The sequence below is a fragment of the Conger conger genome, chromosome 11 (genome assembly GCF_963514075.1).
Source record: "Conger conger chromosome 11, fConCon1.1, whole genome shotgun sequence".
In the NCBI taxonomy this organism is placed as follows: Eukaryota; Metazoa; Chordata; class Actinopteri; order Anguilliformes; family Congridae; genus Conger; species Conger conger.
In genome coordinates this window covers 18,243,236-18,261,811 of record NC_083770.1, presented here as the reverse complement: position 1 = coordinate 18,261,811, position 18,576 = coordinate 18,243,236, and the positions used below count along the sequence as shown (strand labels likewise).

At 43.4% G+C, this 18,576-nt stretch overlaps 4 protein-coding genes across 5 annotated transcripts in view; 2 read left to right on the top strand and 2 right to left on the bottom strand.

Annotated features, from left to right (window-relative positions):
- The window catches only part of adgrv1 (adhesion G protein-coupled receptor V1), a 168,322-nt gene extending 162,970 nt beyond the window's left edge, over nt 1-5,352 (bottom strand). The window contains exon 1 of the mRNA XM_061260259.1: nt 5,278-5,352. The gene's annotated coding sequence lies outside the window, so the exon portion shown is untranslated. The remainder of the gene's footprint in view (nt 1-5,277) is intronic.
- A 1,281-nt stretch (nt 5,353-6,633) lies between these two features.
- Nucleotides 6,634-10,903, top strand: lysmd3 (LysM, putative peptidoglycan-binding, domain containing 3). The gene is made up of 3 exons (XM_061260842.1): nt 6,634-6,791; nt 8,311-8,586; nt 9,315-10,903. Exons 2-3 carry the CDS (start codon nt 8,317-8,319, stop codon nt 9,987-9,989), a joined length of 945 nt encoding a protein of 314 aa, XP_061116826.1. The 5' UTR covers nt 6,634-6,791; nt 8,311-8,316; the 3' UTR covers nt 9,990-10,903.
- Nucleotides 10,904-11,045: 142 nt separating this feature from the next.
- On the bottom strand, nt 11,046-15,186 carry polr3g (polymerase (RNA) III (DNA directed) polypeptide G). 2 transcript variants are annotated; one of them, XM_061260778.1, is made up of 8 exons: nt 15,067-15,185; nt 14,277-14,392; nt 13,723-13,852; nt 12,859-12,927; nt 12,177-12,236; nt 11,871-11,935; nt 11,564-11,683; nt 11,046-11,382 (listed from the first exon to the last, which is right to left on the bottom strand). In XM_061260778.1, exons 2-8 carry the CDS (start codon nt 14,388-14,390, stop codon nt 11,296-11,298), a joined length of 645 nt encoding a protein of 214 aa, XP_061116762.1. In that variant the 5' UTR covers nt 14,391-14,392; nt 15,067-15,185; the 3' UTR covers nt 11,046-11,295. The 2 variants fall into 2 exon arrangements, with proteins under 2 accessions (XP_061116762.1, XP_061116763.1); XM_061260779.1 differs by lacking the exon at nt 12,177-12,236 and having other exon boundaries at nt 15,067-15,186.
- Nucleotides 15,187-15,258: 72 nt separating this feature from the next.
- On the top strand, nt 15,259-18,336 carry mblac2 (metallo-beta-lactamase domain containing 2). The gene is made up of 2 exons (XM_061260777.1): nt 15,259-15,836; nt 17,344-18,336. Exons 1-2 carry the CDS (start codon nt 15,395-15,397, stop codon nt 17,727-17,729), a joined length of 828 nt encoding a protein of 275 aa, XP_061116761.1. The 5' UTR covers nt 15,259-15,394; the 3' UTR covers nt 17,730-18,336.
- Nucleotides 18,337-18,576: the final 240 nt, after the last annotated feature.

Here is an 18,576-nt window from a genome sequence, read left to right as displayed (position 1 = left end):
TTTGAAGTGACGGTGAAGAAGCTGAGGGAGGTCAGAGGTCAAGTTCAATGCCCTGGCGAATAAGAAGTAGGTGTTCTGAGCTGTTCAAAACAACTTTTCCGCACAGAAGACATTCCAGAGTGAAATCTTATCTCATAAAAGTAGAGAAAAACATTTGTTTGTAGGTCCACATCCTTATGCTATAGGGCAACAGGCAGGCATTGGTCAAAGTTCCATAACAACTATTATGGCCAATCAGGCTAAAAAATAACAATCCCTCAGAACTGTTGGACATCTCGAAGAATGAGGAATGTCCTACCACTTTCCCAATGCTCTTTTCCAAAGTAAACGGCCACTCAAATATGAACCAACATCCTACACACCAGCACCCATAAAAACTGAGTATCAAAATACAGCAGAGCTAAACTAAAAAGCAAGCTACCAAGGATAGACCGACAGTGGTTAATGAAGAGAAGGGTTCTTGTTGTGAGGAACCCTGGTTCAGGACCGGTAAGGAGACTTTGGAAATTTAAAATAATGGTGAGTCACGTTGCTCAGGATGACATCGGGAATGTGCATGACTCAGCTTTGACATTGGTGCTACTCTTGTTTGTTGGTCTTTGTATTCGTTTACTTGTGGGAACTACGAAACCAGACACCCCACAATTAATTAACCATTACACTACAAGAAGACAGGCCGTACTTCTTAGCTTAAACATATCGATGGTTCTTCTTCTTTATACATTATACATTATAAGTCTGTGTGAAGGAGAACAATTAAACGGAGCTGTCGAAATTACAAACAAGCTGACTGAAAAAAAAACGTATTCACATATCATTCACAAGCGAGAATAGGAAAAGGATGTACACCTGCATTCCTGTTTCTAAAGTCTGAAAACTATGTTTTTACAGTATAAGCGTTATTAAAATGTAATTCATACAAATTGCATTCCCACAGTAATTTTATTTTAAACCCAGAGTAATAGGTTTTGCCATTTTAAGCTAGGAGAATGTTCTACCCATTATATATTGGAATCCCTTTCATGTCCTATCTCTGACTAACAAACTTAGCGAAACACAAATTTTGAGTCTGTTGCTTCTCACCAATCCTAATTAGATCAAATGAACGGCTAAACATGCACTTATTCAGCACTGAGTCAGCCACTTACACATCACCAGGCTGTTTACAAATGTGGCGACAGACAATTAAATCAATCAATCAGAATGCTAAGAAAGGGTCGCTAAAACAGACGTCAGTTATAAAAGGAGCGCATTCCATTCCCGCCAGCCGATTAGAATGAAAAAGGGACTGCTCCTCCGCTGCCATAGCTAACGCGCAGTCGGGCGGGGGGACGGGGCAGCGCCTTCTCGTTCCTGCACGTTCCTCTCTCGATTCTGGCCGCTAACCTTAAGTCGTGTCGCCCACGGTGTCATTATGCCACGCCGGGCTCCCCGTCTTTGTGCGTGACACCCGGGGGCATTCTGGTCCCAGCTCCTCACACGGTCACTTTGTTTTAGGGGAGGCCCCCGAAGGGGTGGGAAAGGGCCCGGGGGTAGAGAACCCCGCTATTTACACTCACAGGGTAGGGAAACACAGCCCCTGACTGGAACTAATGGGAACGAGCGCTCAAGATCGACATCTTGCTTTTCCCACACCGCCGCACAGGCATTGCACAAAAAAAAATTATTAAAAAAAAAAACTGACCTTTCACATTTAACCCTTTGAAGAGGAATATTTTTAAACTTAAATTGCCATGGTGATTGTTAGGATCGGTTAGGAATATTTGTGATCTTACACCAGGAAGGGTTAAAAACAAAAACAAAAAACCTCAAGCTTTCTGATACAACAATGATGATGATTGTGGTCATGGTGCTGAAGAATAGGGTTTACAGCAGCTCAGCCAAATCTTCAACAGAAGATTTTAAGGTCCAGTAGATGTCTTCAATCCATCCCAACCCATGAAATGAGCTTTCTTTGTGACCGATGAGCATTAATTTCTTCTGAATCAGTACATTTCTCTTCCATTCAAGTCAACACAGCACTTCCTTCAACACACGCTAACACACAAGTGTGCCATTAAACATTTAACACCCCTGCTGCTTCCGTATTCCTGGTCAGAGGGTGTGTGTGCAGAACAGGGTGCTTGGCAGAGCAGCGTTAGGGTGTGTGGCACATGCGACAAGGTCCGCAGAAGAGCCAGAGATGAACAAAGCTCCAATTTTAATGATCCCTTTTAAACGTAATTAAATCAACGCTCCTGACATATGGGCAGGCAGCTGCTGCCGCTTCCTTCCTCTGCGCCCTCTGCAGACACTATTTAATGAAACACAAAGAGCAGGAGGCAGCCTTTAGAACCACCGCATCTATCAGAGAGCGCTGGGGGAGTAGAGCTCCACACAGCACCCCACCCACTCACACTCTCACTCACTCACACATGCATACAAGCATACACACACTCACACTCACACATGCATACACTCACACTCTCACTCACTCACACATGCATACAAGCATACACACACTCACACTCACACACTCACACTCACACACGCATACACTCACACTCTCACTCACTCACACATGCATACAAGCATACACACACTCACTCTCACTCACTCACACACACACATACCCACTCACACTCTCACTCACCCACACACACACACACTCACACTCTGACATACACACTCACACTCTCACTAACTCACACACACATACACACACTCACACATACACACTCAGACTCTCACTCACTCACACACATACACACTCACACTCTCACTCACTCACACATGCATACAAGCATACACACACTCACACACTCACACAGCGCACACACTCGCACACTCACACTCACACACCCACACAGCGCACACACACAGACTCACTCACACACAGTGCACATACACACACTCACACACTCACACAGTGCACATACACATACAGTCTCACTTACTCACACATGCAGACAAGCATACACACACTCACACTCACACTCTCACTCACTTACACACTCACTCACACTCTCACTCACTCACACAGCGCACACACTCACACTCACACACCCACACAGCACACACACTCTCACTCACTCACACACACACACACTCACACATACACACCCACACACTCACACACTCACACAGCGCACACACTCTGACACTCACACACCCACACAGCGCACATGCACACACTCACTCACACACAGTGCACATACACACACTCACACACTCAGACAGTGCACATACACACACAGTCTCACTTACTCACACATGCAGACAAGCATACACACACTCACACAACGCACATACACACTCACACACAGCGAACATACACACACAATCTCACTCACACATGCATACAAGCATACATGCACTCACACAGCGCACATACACACTCACACTCACATACACATGCATACAAGCATACACACACTCATACTCACACACATACACACACTCACACACAGCGCACATACACACAATCACAATCACACACTCGCACACACACACACTCACACAGTGCACATAGACACACACTCTCACTCACTCACACATGCATACAAGCATACACACACTCACACAGAGCGCACATACACACACTCACAATCACCCACACACTCACTCACTCACACACACACACTCGCACAGCACACATACATATACACACACACACACTCGCACACTGACACATGCATACAAGCATACACACACTCACACGTAAATCTATTACTAAAAAACTTTTCAAACCTTTTACGGTATTGGAATGGCCACATTTGTTTTTCAGTGAGCGTGCGTGCATGTGTTATGTGTGAGAGAGAAAGAGACATAGAGAGAGAGCTAGAGAAAGAGAGAGCTTATTAATTTGCCCTCCCCTGTTACCGCCCTGATTCTGTGCCACCCTTTGTCTGTGCCCACACCTGCTGATCCTCCATCACTCTCTCAGAGCCAGGCCTGTTTATCACCCCCACATCAATCACCGCCCTGAGCACTTTACCCCTGTACCAATGGGCATAATGTTTATTGCCCTGTCCCTTTGTTTCGGGTGATGTTAACCGGACGCTCGAGGGAGGCTCTAGGAGGGGCGGTGAAACAGTTTCCGAGCCATAAATTATGTTGGTAAGAAAGTAGAGGGCAACGATGTCGCTGATGTTGAAATAAACAAAACTCACTTCAGATGCAGACTAAAAAAGCATTATGCATTGGAGAAATGAGACCAAGCATAAACAAGGATGCACTTGAATAACTGCATTCTACAACTACTCATCAAAAGCGCTGACTTTTTTTTACATCAGAAATCATCATCATTTAACTCAGTTTTCCGTTTTTTCGTATTTGTGTAGTTATATATTTGAATGCTGTCCTTTTCAGTGCAGATTTCCCAATAAAAAATAATAATTGAAGGAAATGTATTATTGAAATGCTCTGCTAATGTTAACGATAGATAGGATGCAATGTGAAAAGATGGGCAGTGTTTTAACCGATTCCCCACATAATTCCATCTCAATATAACTTGGGTGTAAATCTTTGTGAACCAAGATTAGCGATGACCTCAGTGTAAGATTAGTCAACACGGCCTTTTAAAGTTGGTCTCGGCTCATGACCACCGTGTGTGGCGGTTCCCCACGGACTGCTGTTTCATTTCAATGGCAGAGGGAGGAAACGCACAAAGCGCAGTGTCCACAGTGAATATCCCAAAAGTAACCATGGAAGCATTTGTCCAGCTTGTCAATGGGTTCCCCAGCTATTCGCTCAATCGCTGCACTGTATCAATATTTAGGCTTTTCTAATTTATTAGCCGCACGGAGGGAAATTGTTGGCATTATGCAAAAAGAAATTAGTAGTTACTCAACGCCGTTAATTGTCTTCATACAATGCGCGTCAGTCTCTCGCCGTGAGCTGTCTAAAGATTCTAATGAAAACAAAAATGACTCACTCCTCGTAAATTACGCATTTTGCATGTACGCATAAATTAGCACAACTCAATTGAGAGAGTCAATATTACCAAAACAATTTCATTAGACTAAATTGCACGTGTAACTGAAGTCGCTATTGGCGACGGGAAACGTAGCTCTGTGTTAAGAAAGCTTGGGACCGTTATAAGGTGTCACATAGGCGAAGCCATAAACTCATGGGAAAAAATTAACTTATTTGGCTTGTGTTTAAATGAAATACACGAAACATATGCTACCTACGTCTCAAAGCCTACCTGTAACCCAACTATTTCATTATAAAGATTTTCCATAGATAAACCACCTGTTTCTAATGCCAGACTACAATATCAATTGGCTGACTTACCTGACGCCTTGCTTTGGTTACCAATCCAGGATAAATAAAGTCACGGCTATCGAAGATATCATCGATGGGTCTTTTCACCACAAAAAAATAATTGCATAGCCCACACTTTCTTTCTGTCAGAAGATTGTCTTGCCTGACAAACGCATTCTTTCTTTTCGCATTCCCGGTCGCGATGCCTTGTGTGCCCCGCTCAGTTTTCCTCGGTTTATACAGGGAAGAAACACGTCACGCACGGGACACGCTACGGGTGAAGTAACTGGCAACTGTATTCCTTCTGTCCGTTCTGCCCTTTGCGACCCGGCGCTTTTTTGTTCACTTCAAATTAATGAAATGTTTTCTGAAGAACTGGATCTGTGCTCTGCGGATTGGTTACTTGCGAGAAAAACTACAGTAGCTAGCTACTCAACTCTCCCTATTGCATGGGCAAGATGTGCTAATCGCATTTGGAGCTTGACAGTCCATCCTAGTTCGGAGCCGAGTGAACAGCTCCACCCAGCGAGCCGTTTTACTCACACATCTATTTAGGAAAGTTCGTTTTCAAAAAATGACCAATAATAATAATAATAATAATAATAATAATAATAATAATAATAATAACATATCCTGATTTTAGATATAACATATAATATTATATTTTATATTATATTTTATATCCGTTAGGCTATATTAAGAAGGCTATACGTAAATAATAGGATAACATAATGATATTTTAACTACATATTGGCTAACTTAGGTGCAAAGTTGCTAAACTTCTTTGAGGAAATAAGAAAAAACCCTAATTATGTGCAAATTGTGTGTGAGTTTGTGTGTGTGTGTGTGTGTGTGTGTGTGTGTGTGTGTGTGTGTGTGTGTGTTTGCATTTCGTGCTTGCTCTAACAGCAGTGTGGGAAGTGGCAGGCATTCAACTATTTATTTACCGTTTCACCGTTATTTCACTTTACAAACTACATGCCCAATCAATCTTCGTCCGAATAAAGACTGCTTGCTTTGAAACAGATCACTTTAGAAATACTTAGTGTAACCACTGGAGAATACATTATGCGAGTGACTTATGTGCAATCACCATGGGAACATACCAAGTAAGTCCGAATCTGGGAAACATAATGTCACAGGTCAGAATACCCACCAGTCTGGCAAGTGTTGTTGGCAAAGCTGAAGGCGCTTTGAGTCCCATTACTTTTTACAATATTGTATTTAACGACAACTTGCCGTTCCAAATGTTCTTAACCTAATTTACAACAGGGCAGCAGTATGATTTATGGCAAATACTGACATATACGGGATTAATGAATAAAGTTTTTTACTAAACACTACAACAAATTGGTAAACACAAAGGAAGAAGGGACCTGCTCAAAAACGCACGTGCAAGAACTCCACGATTACGCCGATCTACGTCATTACGTCAGGATTCTGTTGACGTGGCGTAGCCAAACAAACGCGCAGTGGGCTGGTGGAAGTGGAAGAACAATGACTTAACTAGATGTGTGGTACAGGTCGCAGTGCCTGTATTACAGGTAAACGCACATTTTCATATAATTATGCACTAAACGTGCGAATGATAACATTGCCTATAATGCTTAGCCACATTTGTCGCGTCCTAGCTTTGGATTTCTGTTGGTAGGCAAGACAGCTGGCTGGCTAGCTAGTTAGCTAGCTAGCGAACCTGCATGACGAAGATGATTTTAACTTGTTTGTTGGATGATTGTTGGTATTACTCTTAAATGAATATCAGTCTGTAATTGTGCATTGTTTATATCTATCTAATTATTCCGTTTTGCTGGTTGCTCAAGTAGTTATCTCGATTACTGCTTGCTAGTATCAGCACTGACGTGGAAACTAAAGTGCACTGGTTATCGCAAATATGTGTGGCTAGCAAGATATAGTTACAATGTAACCGACTTAGCGCGGCAAACCTGAGAACTGGCAAACGTCTAAACATGTCAATTGAAAAAAGTTACACGTGATACTTTAGTCAAATGGCTCTAGCTAGTAAGTGTTATCCGCTTTTAGCGGGATTCATTCGTTCCTTACTCCCTGATCTGTCTCTGAATCATTTACGTAAAATTAGCTAGCGAGTTAGATTCTTCTGCTTTCTGGAGTGGCAACTGTTCCGCAACCTTAGCTGTTGGTCAGGATGACGGAAATCCCCCTAATCCAACTGTGCATCAGAACAAAGCGTAAACTAGTAGGATTTCCTAGAGGATTACTGATTTGCAGAATTCAAAGGGTCTCAATGGATTTTAGAAATGAAAGGTGACAGCTAGCTTGTTTGTCAGTCAAAATGAAATAATCAGATTGCAACGACTAAGTTAAATGCATAAATGTCTATTTTAGTGGTAAACGTGTATTATCTTCGCCTTTTTTAACATGAAAGAAAATACAATTTGCTACCTGCCGTATGCACTCAAATCCAGACAGTTTGGGTTACTACATAATATAGAGTTATATTTAAATATTACATAACCAGAAAGGCATGTGGTGGCATGCTTAGAAACCCGAAGCAGATTGTACAGCATTCTACACTGCAGGAAATAATTAGTTAGAGCTACATTTACTTGTTTTAGATTTAGCAATTTAGCGACGATTTGTCTGTGGGCGTAATGCTTACTAATCGGCAATGGCTTTGTTATCATTATTATTTTACGATAGTAAAGCCAACTTCTACAATTCTTCGGTGAATAGTCGCAGAAGTGACTCATTGTTGGCTATAATAGAGCTGCATTTGAGGAAACAGCTATCAGCCTATTAGAGATGTGCGGATGGAAGGTGAATTCCTGGGCTACGTACTGTACTCCACAGGTTGTTTAAATACGTGCATTACCTTCAGTACAACTAGCACCTTTGCTCAAGCTTCTTCTAATAGTAGCGTTGGTTGGCCAAATACGAGGCACACTTCATCAATTAAAGTCAAACCAATGTCCTCTTGCTCTGAACAGGAAATGAAAACAAGTTTTCATTTTAAATGCCCATTCAACTTTAACAGGAAGGTGTGAACAAACAGGTGAACAAGCTTCATTATCTTTACTCTCAAAGGGAAAAATGACTGGTAGGAACCAGCAATATGGTTTCCAGTCTGCTACAACGGTGCAGCCGGCCAACGGAGGACACGCATACATTTTTGGGAACAGTGTGGTCGGGGAAAATGAGTTTTCCGAGGAGGACAGCGACTCCTACGAGCTGCGGCCGAGAGGGAGGGAGAGGCTCCGCAGGTCTACCTCCAGGGACAGGATGGATGACATCATCTACCTGCTCAGAGACATCAAGGAAGGGGACACATTAAACGGCATTGCTCTCCAGTATTTCTGCTCGGTAATTTATCCCTGTCCTTTATTCTGTGACATAATCGTTGCTGAATTACATTACATTACATGGCATTTAGCAGACGCTCTTATCCAGAGCAACCTGCTGTGAAGTGCAGATTGAACACAGAAGAATTATTATTTTCATTTGCTTGTTTTAGACAAATTTGATATGACTGAATATGTGAAACTCTTTCTTGAGCCTCTTGACCCACTGTAGTTTTATTGTGTAACTGTGTCTCGCGTCTCCTCTGTGTCCTGTCCGTTGTGTCTTATGGTAAAGCTTTGCAATGATCTCTGAAAATAATGATAGTTCTGCATGTATGCATAGGGAGATGGGCTAAGCAGTATTGAAGACTATGTACACTAAAGGAATGACTTTTAAGCAATCACATGTGTGTGTCTGTTTGTTCGTCAGCAGTCAAATAAAGTTGTTTTGTGTTAAGAGTTGATTCAGGAACAAGAATAATTTGTACATGGCTGGAACAACATAGAATATGCCAAGTGTATAGTTTTGATGTTAAAATTATTATTTTTTAAGTAATCCCACAGAATACATGTATCAGAGCGCTTGCTGCTTTGTTTCAGAGAATTCACCGTGCTGATGTATTGTGAATTCTCTCCATGCTGCATGTAACAAAGAGTGCCTCATCACAGTGGTCCGCTCTTCAACAAGTTGAATGAAAGATCCGTCTTCTGCAGCAGTAAGGTGTTTTTGTGGGTCTCCACCTCCTACAGGTTGCCGACATAAAGAGGGCCAACAACCTGCTGACGGACCAGGACTTCTTTGCGCTGAGATCCCTGAAGATCCCCGTGAAGCGGTTCAGCGTGCTGACGGAGTCTCACAGGCCCGCGGGCACTCGTCCGCCAGGCAGCGCACGGGCACAGCCACCAGGGGGAGCCGCTGCGGCCGCGGAGCCGTCTCCGTCCTCTTCCCCGTCCACCGACAGTGCCGGAACCTTCCTGCAGGAGAAGGACCGGGACATCGAGCTCCTGGTGCGGGCGGCCGCGCCCCCCTCCTCCTCCTCCACGGGAGGCCTGAGCGAGGTGGTCTCCTCCCTGAACCTCCAGGAGCTACCGGGGGACCCCGAGCGCAGGCCGGCCCCCCGGAAGGACCCCTACTACGGGGCGGACTGGGGCATGAGGTGGTGGACAGCGGTGGCTATCATGCTGGTGGTGGGCATCGTCACCCCGGTCTTCTATCTCCTGTACTACGAGGTGTTGATGAAAGCTGACGTCAGCCACCACTCCACCACCGAGTACATGAGGCCCGCCCCCGCCCAGCCAGCCAATCTACAGGGAGGGGCGGGGCCGAACCCGAACCCGCCCCCTGCAGACAATCCGCTTCCTGACTCGATGCGACACCGTGTGCCCAAGCATAGAGACTCCGTTCCTAAGGACTGGAAAACATAGCGCTGCGGAGTCCACAACCACATCTAACCAGACCGTGGACATGCAATCTAATTAGCTGCATTTGAAAACATAGCTACTGAAACACAAGTCAGTTTTGGAGTAAAACAAAATAAACTAGTATAAGAGAGGACACTAGAACATTCTCTTAATCTGTAGTTCAGTTCTTTCCCCCAAAAGATAAAGCATTTTCTTAATACAGTCAAGAGATTTCCATAATATCAACGGTGTCTTGGATTATGCAGGCATGCTTTTTTAATCCTTGTTTGCATGTAGGTTGTACACATTTCTACCCATGTGATTGGTGGCAGGAAATATTCCCTCAACTTGGTCTCCTGTTTTTTTAATGCAAGCAAAGTGCCAACCAAACTTTGGCCAGAATATAGTCCTTTAAAATATGTTGTGATGGGGAGAATGGCAATAGCAAGTTAATTGCATTTTAGTGTAATGCTGCTGAAGGAGAGATGTGTGTAATTATCCCAATCTTGATTCACATACAGTATTTTTTCTGATTGTTAAAACATAATTTGTCATGTAAATCAGTTTTCTGCAACTGGTACGGTGAATAATATCAATATTGTAATTTATTTAAAATGAACACATTTTTATTTAAACTGTCAGTATTGAAATTAAAGTTATGCCATTTCTGTCTTTCATGAACATCATAAATCATTGAAAAACTACTTTTTCAAATTACTGCAGGTGTGCACTTTCCCATGGGCTTGTTTGTGAAATGTAAAATGCATTTATATTTTCAATGCTGTATTTAAGTTGTAATATTTTTTTCCTCGGTACTGTATGTCAGTTACAAGACGATTTTGTGGAAATGAGGATTTAAGAGTATGTGCCTTTGCCCTGAGGTCTACTTTAGCAAGCTGATAAAGTATTAAAATAAATATATTTTGAGTAACACTTCAGTGCTGTGCCCTCACATGTTGGAATGATTCAACATTTTCATTCAAAGCAGTAATTCCAGAAACACTGACATTTACATAGAAAACACGGTTGCCTTTGGAGACCGTTCAATGTTCTGTTAGTTAAAAAAAATATAAGACACACTTCTACCAGGGTTTCACATTTATTATTTGATGACCAATGTACTCAGGCATGCTCAACATGGAGTCCACGTGAATTTATACAATAATTTATCGTGACGAGAAGCAAGCTCCTGCATAATTTATAATTACAGAAAAAAATCACTTGGCACATATACATTATTACATATCTACATTAATTGCATTTCCAGTACTTGGCTTAAGTCTCTCAAAATGGCTGCACGTATGCTCTGAAGCACTGAGGCAGTTTCGGGCTAGTATGTGGCTTCATCCATATTGTCGTCACTGCCGCCACCAAACTCTTCTCCGTTATCAAAGTAGCTGGAAATGTAGTCATTCTCCTAAAATATAAATAGTGTCAGGAGAGAAAATCGATACAAGGTATCGGAAAAATCTCTTCACAAATTTGAAATGATTTCAAGATTCTTATTTGCAAATATGACCAAAAAATATGAATAACAATTTTGGCCATGACTTGTACAGTGAATATATGTTGTAGTTGTTTCTTATTAAATAATTTACCTCTTCAACCTCCTCTTCATCATACTCCTCAGCCTCCAACTCTTCCTCATCTTCCTCACCCTCTCCTTTTTTTTTGCCTTCTTTTTCTTCATCAGGTTCCCCGTCTTTCTTTTCTAGTTCCTAAGGAAACACCGAGAACAAAAGTTGAACTGGACACATTTCATGACTGTGACGGGTTATTGTAATGATTGGCATATAGCCATCCTGTCATACTCAAAAAAGGCCAAATGCTCACTGGCAAAATTGCCCCCAATCTTTTAAAGAAAATGGCCCCCATTAACCTTCCACATAGCTTCCTCAAACTTACATCTAGCCGAGTCAGCAATTCTTCTTTTTCTTCTTTTGTTTCTTTCTTGGATTTCTTCTTCACTTCTGTTAATATCAAAAAATGCATTTTTACTGCCAAACCCTCAGTCTGTACTTGGGGCAAAAAAAACATTAAAGTGCAATATTATCCCTTCTTTTTCTTCTAAATGTCAGGTTTTGTCATCGCCTCCTCTCGCCAACATCAATCATTTTTGATAAACAAAAAGGAAAAACTGAAAATAGAGGGTGCCATGATACTATCGTTGGACAGAAAATGTAAATATGTTCATATTCTCCCTGCATTTACCGGGTTTCTTTTTCACTTTTTTCTTTTGTGGCATCAGTTCCTTTGGCAGGCGTGTCCAATCTGTAAACACCCATCAGAAAGATGTATGCATGGCAACGCAACAAACCAGCAATGTTAAGCAATGTCTTGTGAGGTTGTTTTTTTTATATAACATTTGTAGGAAACCGGCACCTTCAAACCCTCCTCGGATTTCCAACTGTCTCGTATTCATCAGGATATCTTAGACGGTTCTGTAGTCCAGCTAAACAATGATCTGTCCCATAGGAGATGCCATTTAAAATGAAATCCAGCTGCTATCAGGTTACTGTGCCCAACAAGTGCAATTCATCTGACAAATCAAGACCTGAGAATTATATGGTTCCAACTTACATTTTTGACAAATTAGCTGGTCTCATAGATATGTTGTTTATAGGGGCACTAAATGTGTGTTTGGAATTTTACACAAAAATACTGTTTAAAAGTAGGAAAAAATGCAAAGTGTTAATGGTCGTATCTGCTTGGAGATTTCACTGCTATCTTTGAAGCTCAATATCTCAAAACCACTCTGATAGAACCTTATATTTCCAAGGTCATAAACTGGACCATCCCACTTGTATCTGTGTATGCACCATGTCCCATATTTGAATGGGACGATATTAGAACCCCTAGCCCACCCATGTGCCCGTTTACACCCATGTCATACCTGGTGTCCAATCATTCGCCACCTCTTTCTGGCCACTCCGCGTGTATTTCTCCTTGTACCGCTCCACATCTGATGCATATTGTGACCATGAGGATTATGTTCTTTAAGGCGTAATCACATTTAACATTGAACTATTATTACATACGCAGGCTAACCTTTGTAATTAACAGGAATTGATCCACAGACCTGTGATATCATTGCAAAGGTTTTCAAATGAATTTTTAAAGCATTAAACAACATTATAATGTCAAACGGATTGTTTTTACTAAACAAGCAGTAAAATATGATTCCTCTTACACTGGAAATCATCATGTTAAAATCTACTGAATCAATGAATGGTGGAGTGGCCTGCAAAAGCCTGCCTCACAATCACAGTGACAGAATTTCACCATATCTCCATATTTCTCATTCATATTTTTGCACCTTTGTTTCGTATTTATTCAAGTCTTCAGTTATATTTTAGTTGACTGTCTACAACAGTTGTTCAAAACCCTGTTCCTGGAGCACTACTGTCCTGTATGTTTTCATCTCAACCCTAAGTTGACACACCCGGTTATACCAATTGGCAGCTTAACAAGATCTAGCAGTTGAATGAGGTGTGCTCTGTTAGGGTTGGAGTGAAAACCTACAGGATGGTAGATCTCCAGGAGCAGGGTTGGAAACCACTGGTCTCCAATCTCAAGTGTTGAACACCGCCCCCAGCGTTAGTGTGCGTAAGGGTCCTGGGGTGCATCCCAACGCTCAAAGAAACGTATCCTCCTTTCTTCACTCATCTCCTCCCCCCTGGAGGACAGGAGGGTGCGTTTCTGGAGCACTGGGACGCACCCCTGCTGCGTTTGGGGGTCTGACTGGAGCGGTGCTCACCGCCTTTCTTCTCGGGCAGCGGGATGTTGTAGGGCAGACGCTTCATGGTTCCTCTCATCTCCTGCTTCAGGGCCAGCATGTAGTCTTCATCCTCCCCCGCCTTCAACGGCCCCGGCTTGTACTCCATGTCCTGCGGCACAGACAGGGAGGAGCATCTAAAGATGTCCAGTGCAGTGGACAGGGTAAATACAAAGTCTGTCTGTCTGGCTGTTTGTGTGTGTGTGTGTGTGTGTGTGTGTGTATTTAGTTTTAACTTTTGTTTTTACACACACACACACAACCAGTCAAAATGACACCCACAAGGAGATTTTATGCTCTTTAAACTGACAATTACATAACTTGCAAGAAAAGATGTCAGCCTCCCTCTCTGATCACACCCTCACACTCTGGTCTCTCTCAAGACATCCTGGCTACGTCTGAAACTGCTTACTTGCCTACTATTGAGTTGAAAAGTTGCCTACAAAGTCGTATACTCAATAGTAAGCGGCTTCAGGCATGGCCCCAGCGTCTTGGCCAGAAGCACAGACTCCCAGGGGACGGCCTGATGCTCGTACCGGGAACAGCGCTCTGGGTCCGCGGGCCGTCTCGGGCATGGAGCCCCTGGTGATGCCCAGGGCATCGATGTTGAAGGTGAAGGCCGCGATGCCCCGTCCTTTCCCCCCCGCCATTTCTGCGGTGGGAACGAAAGCACAGCCACGTCCTAATTAGCCACAAGAAACCCACAAATTCCTCCCTTCACTCAGACATTTCACTGAAGCAGGCATGTGGATGATGAAATGGCTGCCACGAGTGTTGTCATAGCCTAATTATGCTGTTAAAGCTGATGGTGGCTTACCTCATAATATCAGAGAAACTAGCTGATACTGTTGGGAATGTATGCCCTTTAAATTACATGGTACTGCTTTATGTCTTTAATACATAGAGCTGACATGAACGGATTTTCAGCCACGTAAAGCGACCGTTCACAGTCAGAGCTACTAAGAAAACAACATATGAGGTCAGCAAATGTGCCTGTAGGTTTCATCAGCATTCAAGCTACCAGTGGCCAGCCATCATGAATTTCTGTGGCGTGAAAAGTTTAAAAGACACGGCCATTAGCTGGTCTTGAAGCACTGAATAAACGGATACCATGCAATAAGGAAGTATTTTTTTGCTTTGAAGCGGATTAATCGAACTACTTTACAGAAAAGTGCATATAGTTACTGTCCATGTGCTTCACAAAAAATTGCTAGTTGCATCTCTTAATTATAGAGGAATAACGTCGGTGGATTATCATTTAAACATTTACCTTTGAATATAATCACACAAGTTAGCAAAGCATAAAGAAGATTTCGATTATAATACCTTTCGGTCAATCCGTTCTACAGGCAATGCGAGACACGCGTGGAGCAGCAGACTTTTAAATGACCATGGCTGGGTTGTCAAAATGGGCGGTGTCCACTTTCTTTAACCAATAGAGAGTCACTTCGCGCAACGTCACTTTGTTCTCGTGTAAACACAACCACTTCCTGCATGGGAGTGTCTTCCGTACCATTTCTGCAAAATTGCAGATGCATACAGATCCAGCCGCATTGCTCCTTTCGGGCGAAGTCCGTGTATCTCGACCTCCTCTTTGTAAACCCTCGATTGTTTAACTGACATTTAGATTTGTATAGTATCTGCATGAAGTGGGATGTCTGCAACGGATTGGTATGCGCACAAATCTCTTGGAGAAGGTTTATTCTGGATCCAGGAGAGGTTTTACGAATCGGGTAACCGAGCAAACATTTGGCTACTTCGTGGATCTCACCAGGACGTTATTATAGACACAGGTCTGGGACTGAGAAGTTTGCCAGATTATCTAAATGCTAAAGGATTGCTTGGAGATGACCCAGAGCGAAAAAATCCTTTGCTCGCCATTGGGACGCACGTCCACTTCGATCACTCGGGTGGGCTGCATCAGTTTCAACAGGTGGGCGTTCACAGGGCAGAGGTGGATGCGCTGGCCAACGGAGACAACTTCGAAACGGTGACCTGGTTGTCCGATAGCGAGATTGTCCGGGATCCGTCTCCTGGATGGAGAGCCAGGCAATATAAAGTCAAGGCTGTACAACCAACTCACATACTACAGGAAGGTATTATTATTATTATTATTATTATTATTATTATTATTATTATTGGCAAGAGCACCGTATTATACCGTAGCAGGACAAATGCTTGAAGTATTGTGCACTATGTGTAATACGACCTGACTGGGTAAGATAGTCTGAATTCAATCTTGATCAAGGCATAAAAGTTTAAATACTAAAGTCCGAACACTGTTAATTTCAGTTAGCTGGCGACATGCTAACGACATGTATGCGTAAAATCTGTTTAAAATCTGCAGGGCTCGTGTAGATATCAGGATGGAGATCTACACAAGCCCTGCTGCCACAAGAAAAGGCTGCTGCTAAATCCAAAGAACAATATACCGATCGATACAAAATCAGATTAGTGCAATCTTGACTGATACAACTGCGCCCGGTTACCGGAAATCAAGACCCACTTGGAATGCGTAACACGCCTTTCGAATATGTCAGATTGGAGTGCCGTCACGTGGGAATTCACATTGCAGAGAGAAACTGGCAGCTCACCAAGAAGCGATTGTCCCACCCCTCCCGCTTAGGTTTGAAAATTGGTTTACTTGGTGTGGAAAGATATTCCTCTTCCTGTCCAATTTACTGAAAACACAATTGAAGTCTCAATTTTAGTCTCCGGACAAATAGCATCGCCGACAAAGCTGCATGAATGTGTTAAAAAGATCTAATTCCACTTTAACTGGCTAATGATATTGACTTCAGGTTAATGAATTACTGAATGCAGACAGGAGTAACCCCTCCCTTTTTGTGCAGAGTGGAGGCTATTTTGATTCGGAGCAGGACTTCAACATATTTGATTTCAGCCAGGAAGTTGCCAGGGTGCAGGCTGAATTACAGAATCTTCTGCAATATTCCCCTTTTATGAGTGTGTGTGCAACATTTGCCATGCTAGCATTACTTGCACACCCTTGGATGTCCTTCATTCAGTAGAAGTAGACACATTAAAGTCATAGCGTCCATTAATTAAGCAGTAGCACTCTTAACAGTTGGTGCATATGCATTTGGAGGGAGCTATCTCTTCTGGCAAAGCACTGTGTTCCCTGAGAAGTCATTTCAGATTTATTAACAGAGGCGGGTTATAGAGTATACCATCAAGTCCATTGTAATGGGGACATAGCTGGCTCTGTTTTCCTATAAAAGACCAAGAGCAGGCAAATCAGAAACGACTTGACTGTGAAGACTTAATCTGCTGTAAACTGTAGTACTGCTTTAAAAATTTGTGTCGTCAGCCTATGTGCCTCTCTTGATAGAGATCGATATAAATTGAGAGATGGACACGGAGGTGGACGTATAGATTCCCAGCATCCGAGATGCCCTCCGCTCACTGCAGTGCCTTTTCCTCACACCTCTCACTAGTCCTCCTTCTAAAAAACAAAATAATCCATATCATCCTTTTTTCCTGTTAACTCGCGCAAAAAAAAGGGTGCGAGTAGAGCTTTTTGCTGTGTCAGTGCTGCAGTGCAGTCCGGAGAAAAAGGTGCGCTTCTTCTCTGTGCGTTTCCAGGTGATGTCATCAACCTCGGGGACCGGCAGCTGACGGTGCTGCACATGCCCGGCCACTCCCGGGGCAGCATCTGCCTCCACGACAAGGAGCGGAAGATGCTGTTCAGCGGCGACGTGGCGTACGACGGGGCCATGATCGACTGGCTGCCCTACAGCCGCGTCAGTGACTACGTGCGCAGCTGCCGGAGGCTCCTGGAGCTGGTGGACGGGGAGGAGGTGGAGCAGGTGCTGCCGGGCCACTTTCACACCTTCGGCGCCAAGCGGCTGCACCACATCGCCTCCAACTACATCTCCGGAGCTGGGGCGTGCCACCGCTTCTCCACCTGCGCAGTCAAGTCCATCGCCAGCCTGGCCCTGAGGGCCTCCAACTCCAGCAGCGCCTGTTAGCAGTGTGCCTGTTAGCAGAGCCTGTTAGCATCGCCTGTTGATGGTGCCTGTTAGCATTGCCTGTTAGCAGTACCTGGTAGCAATGCCTGTTAGCAAGCGCCGGTTAGCATGGCCTGTTAGCATGCGCCAGTTAGCATGGCCTGTTAGTAAGGGCCTGTTAGCATGGCCTGTTAGCGGTGCCTGTTAGCATGGCCTGTTAGCGGTGCCTGTTAGCAGCACCTGCTAGCAGCACTTATTAGCAGGGCCTGTTAGCAGTGGCTGTTAGCAAGTGCCTGTTAGCATCTGCTGCTAGAAGCGCCTTTTGACTGCTTGGGACTGAAGTTTCTGTGATGTAGCCAAGGATTTTTGGAAACTGTAAATTTCCTTTCAGAAAACACTACCAGACCTGGGTCAAATACGTAATTGTTTTGGAATCAAATACATTCTATGGATCTTGGATCTTGCCTGGTGCAATTGAGCCAACAAAGAGGAAAATAAAGGTGGGATTTTCATAGGTTCCAATACCCCAGACAAGCCCATAAAGTATGGAAATATATTTGAATTGAAAAAAATTACATATTTTACCCAGGTCTGACCATTATCACCAAATACAACATGATAATATTGTGGGGGGGCATTTGATGTTTTCCCAAAGTTGGGGGGGGGGGGGGTTGAGTCTCCACAGGGCAGCCACGCCCATGTTTCACAGAACCCATGAAAGGTTCTGTTCTGTGAAGCCCTTCCAGAGGTGTGGCTGTTTTTTGTAAATCACTAAGTATTTATAATTTCATGGGGTGCATTCTAAGGCAAGTGCACTGATTGTCATTTTGTGTTGCAATACAACAGAAGCTGTGGATCCTCAAAGATC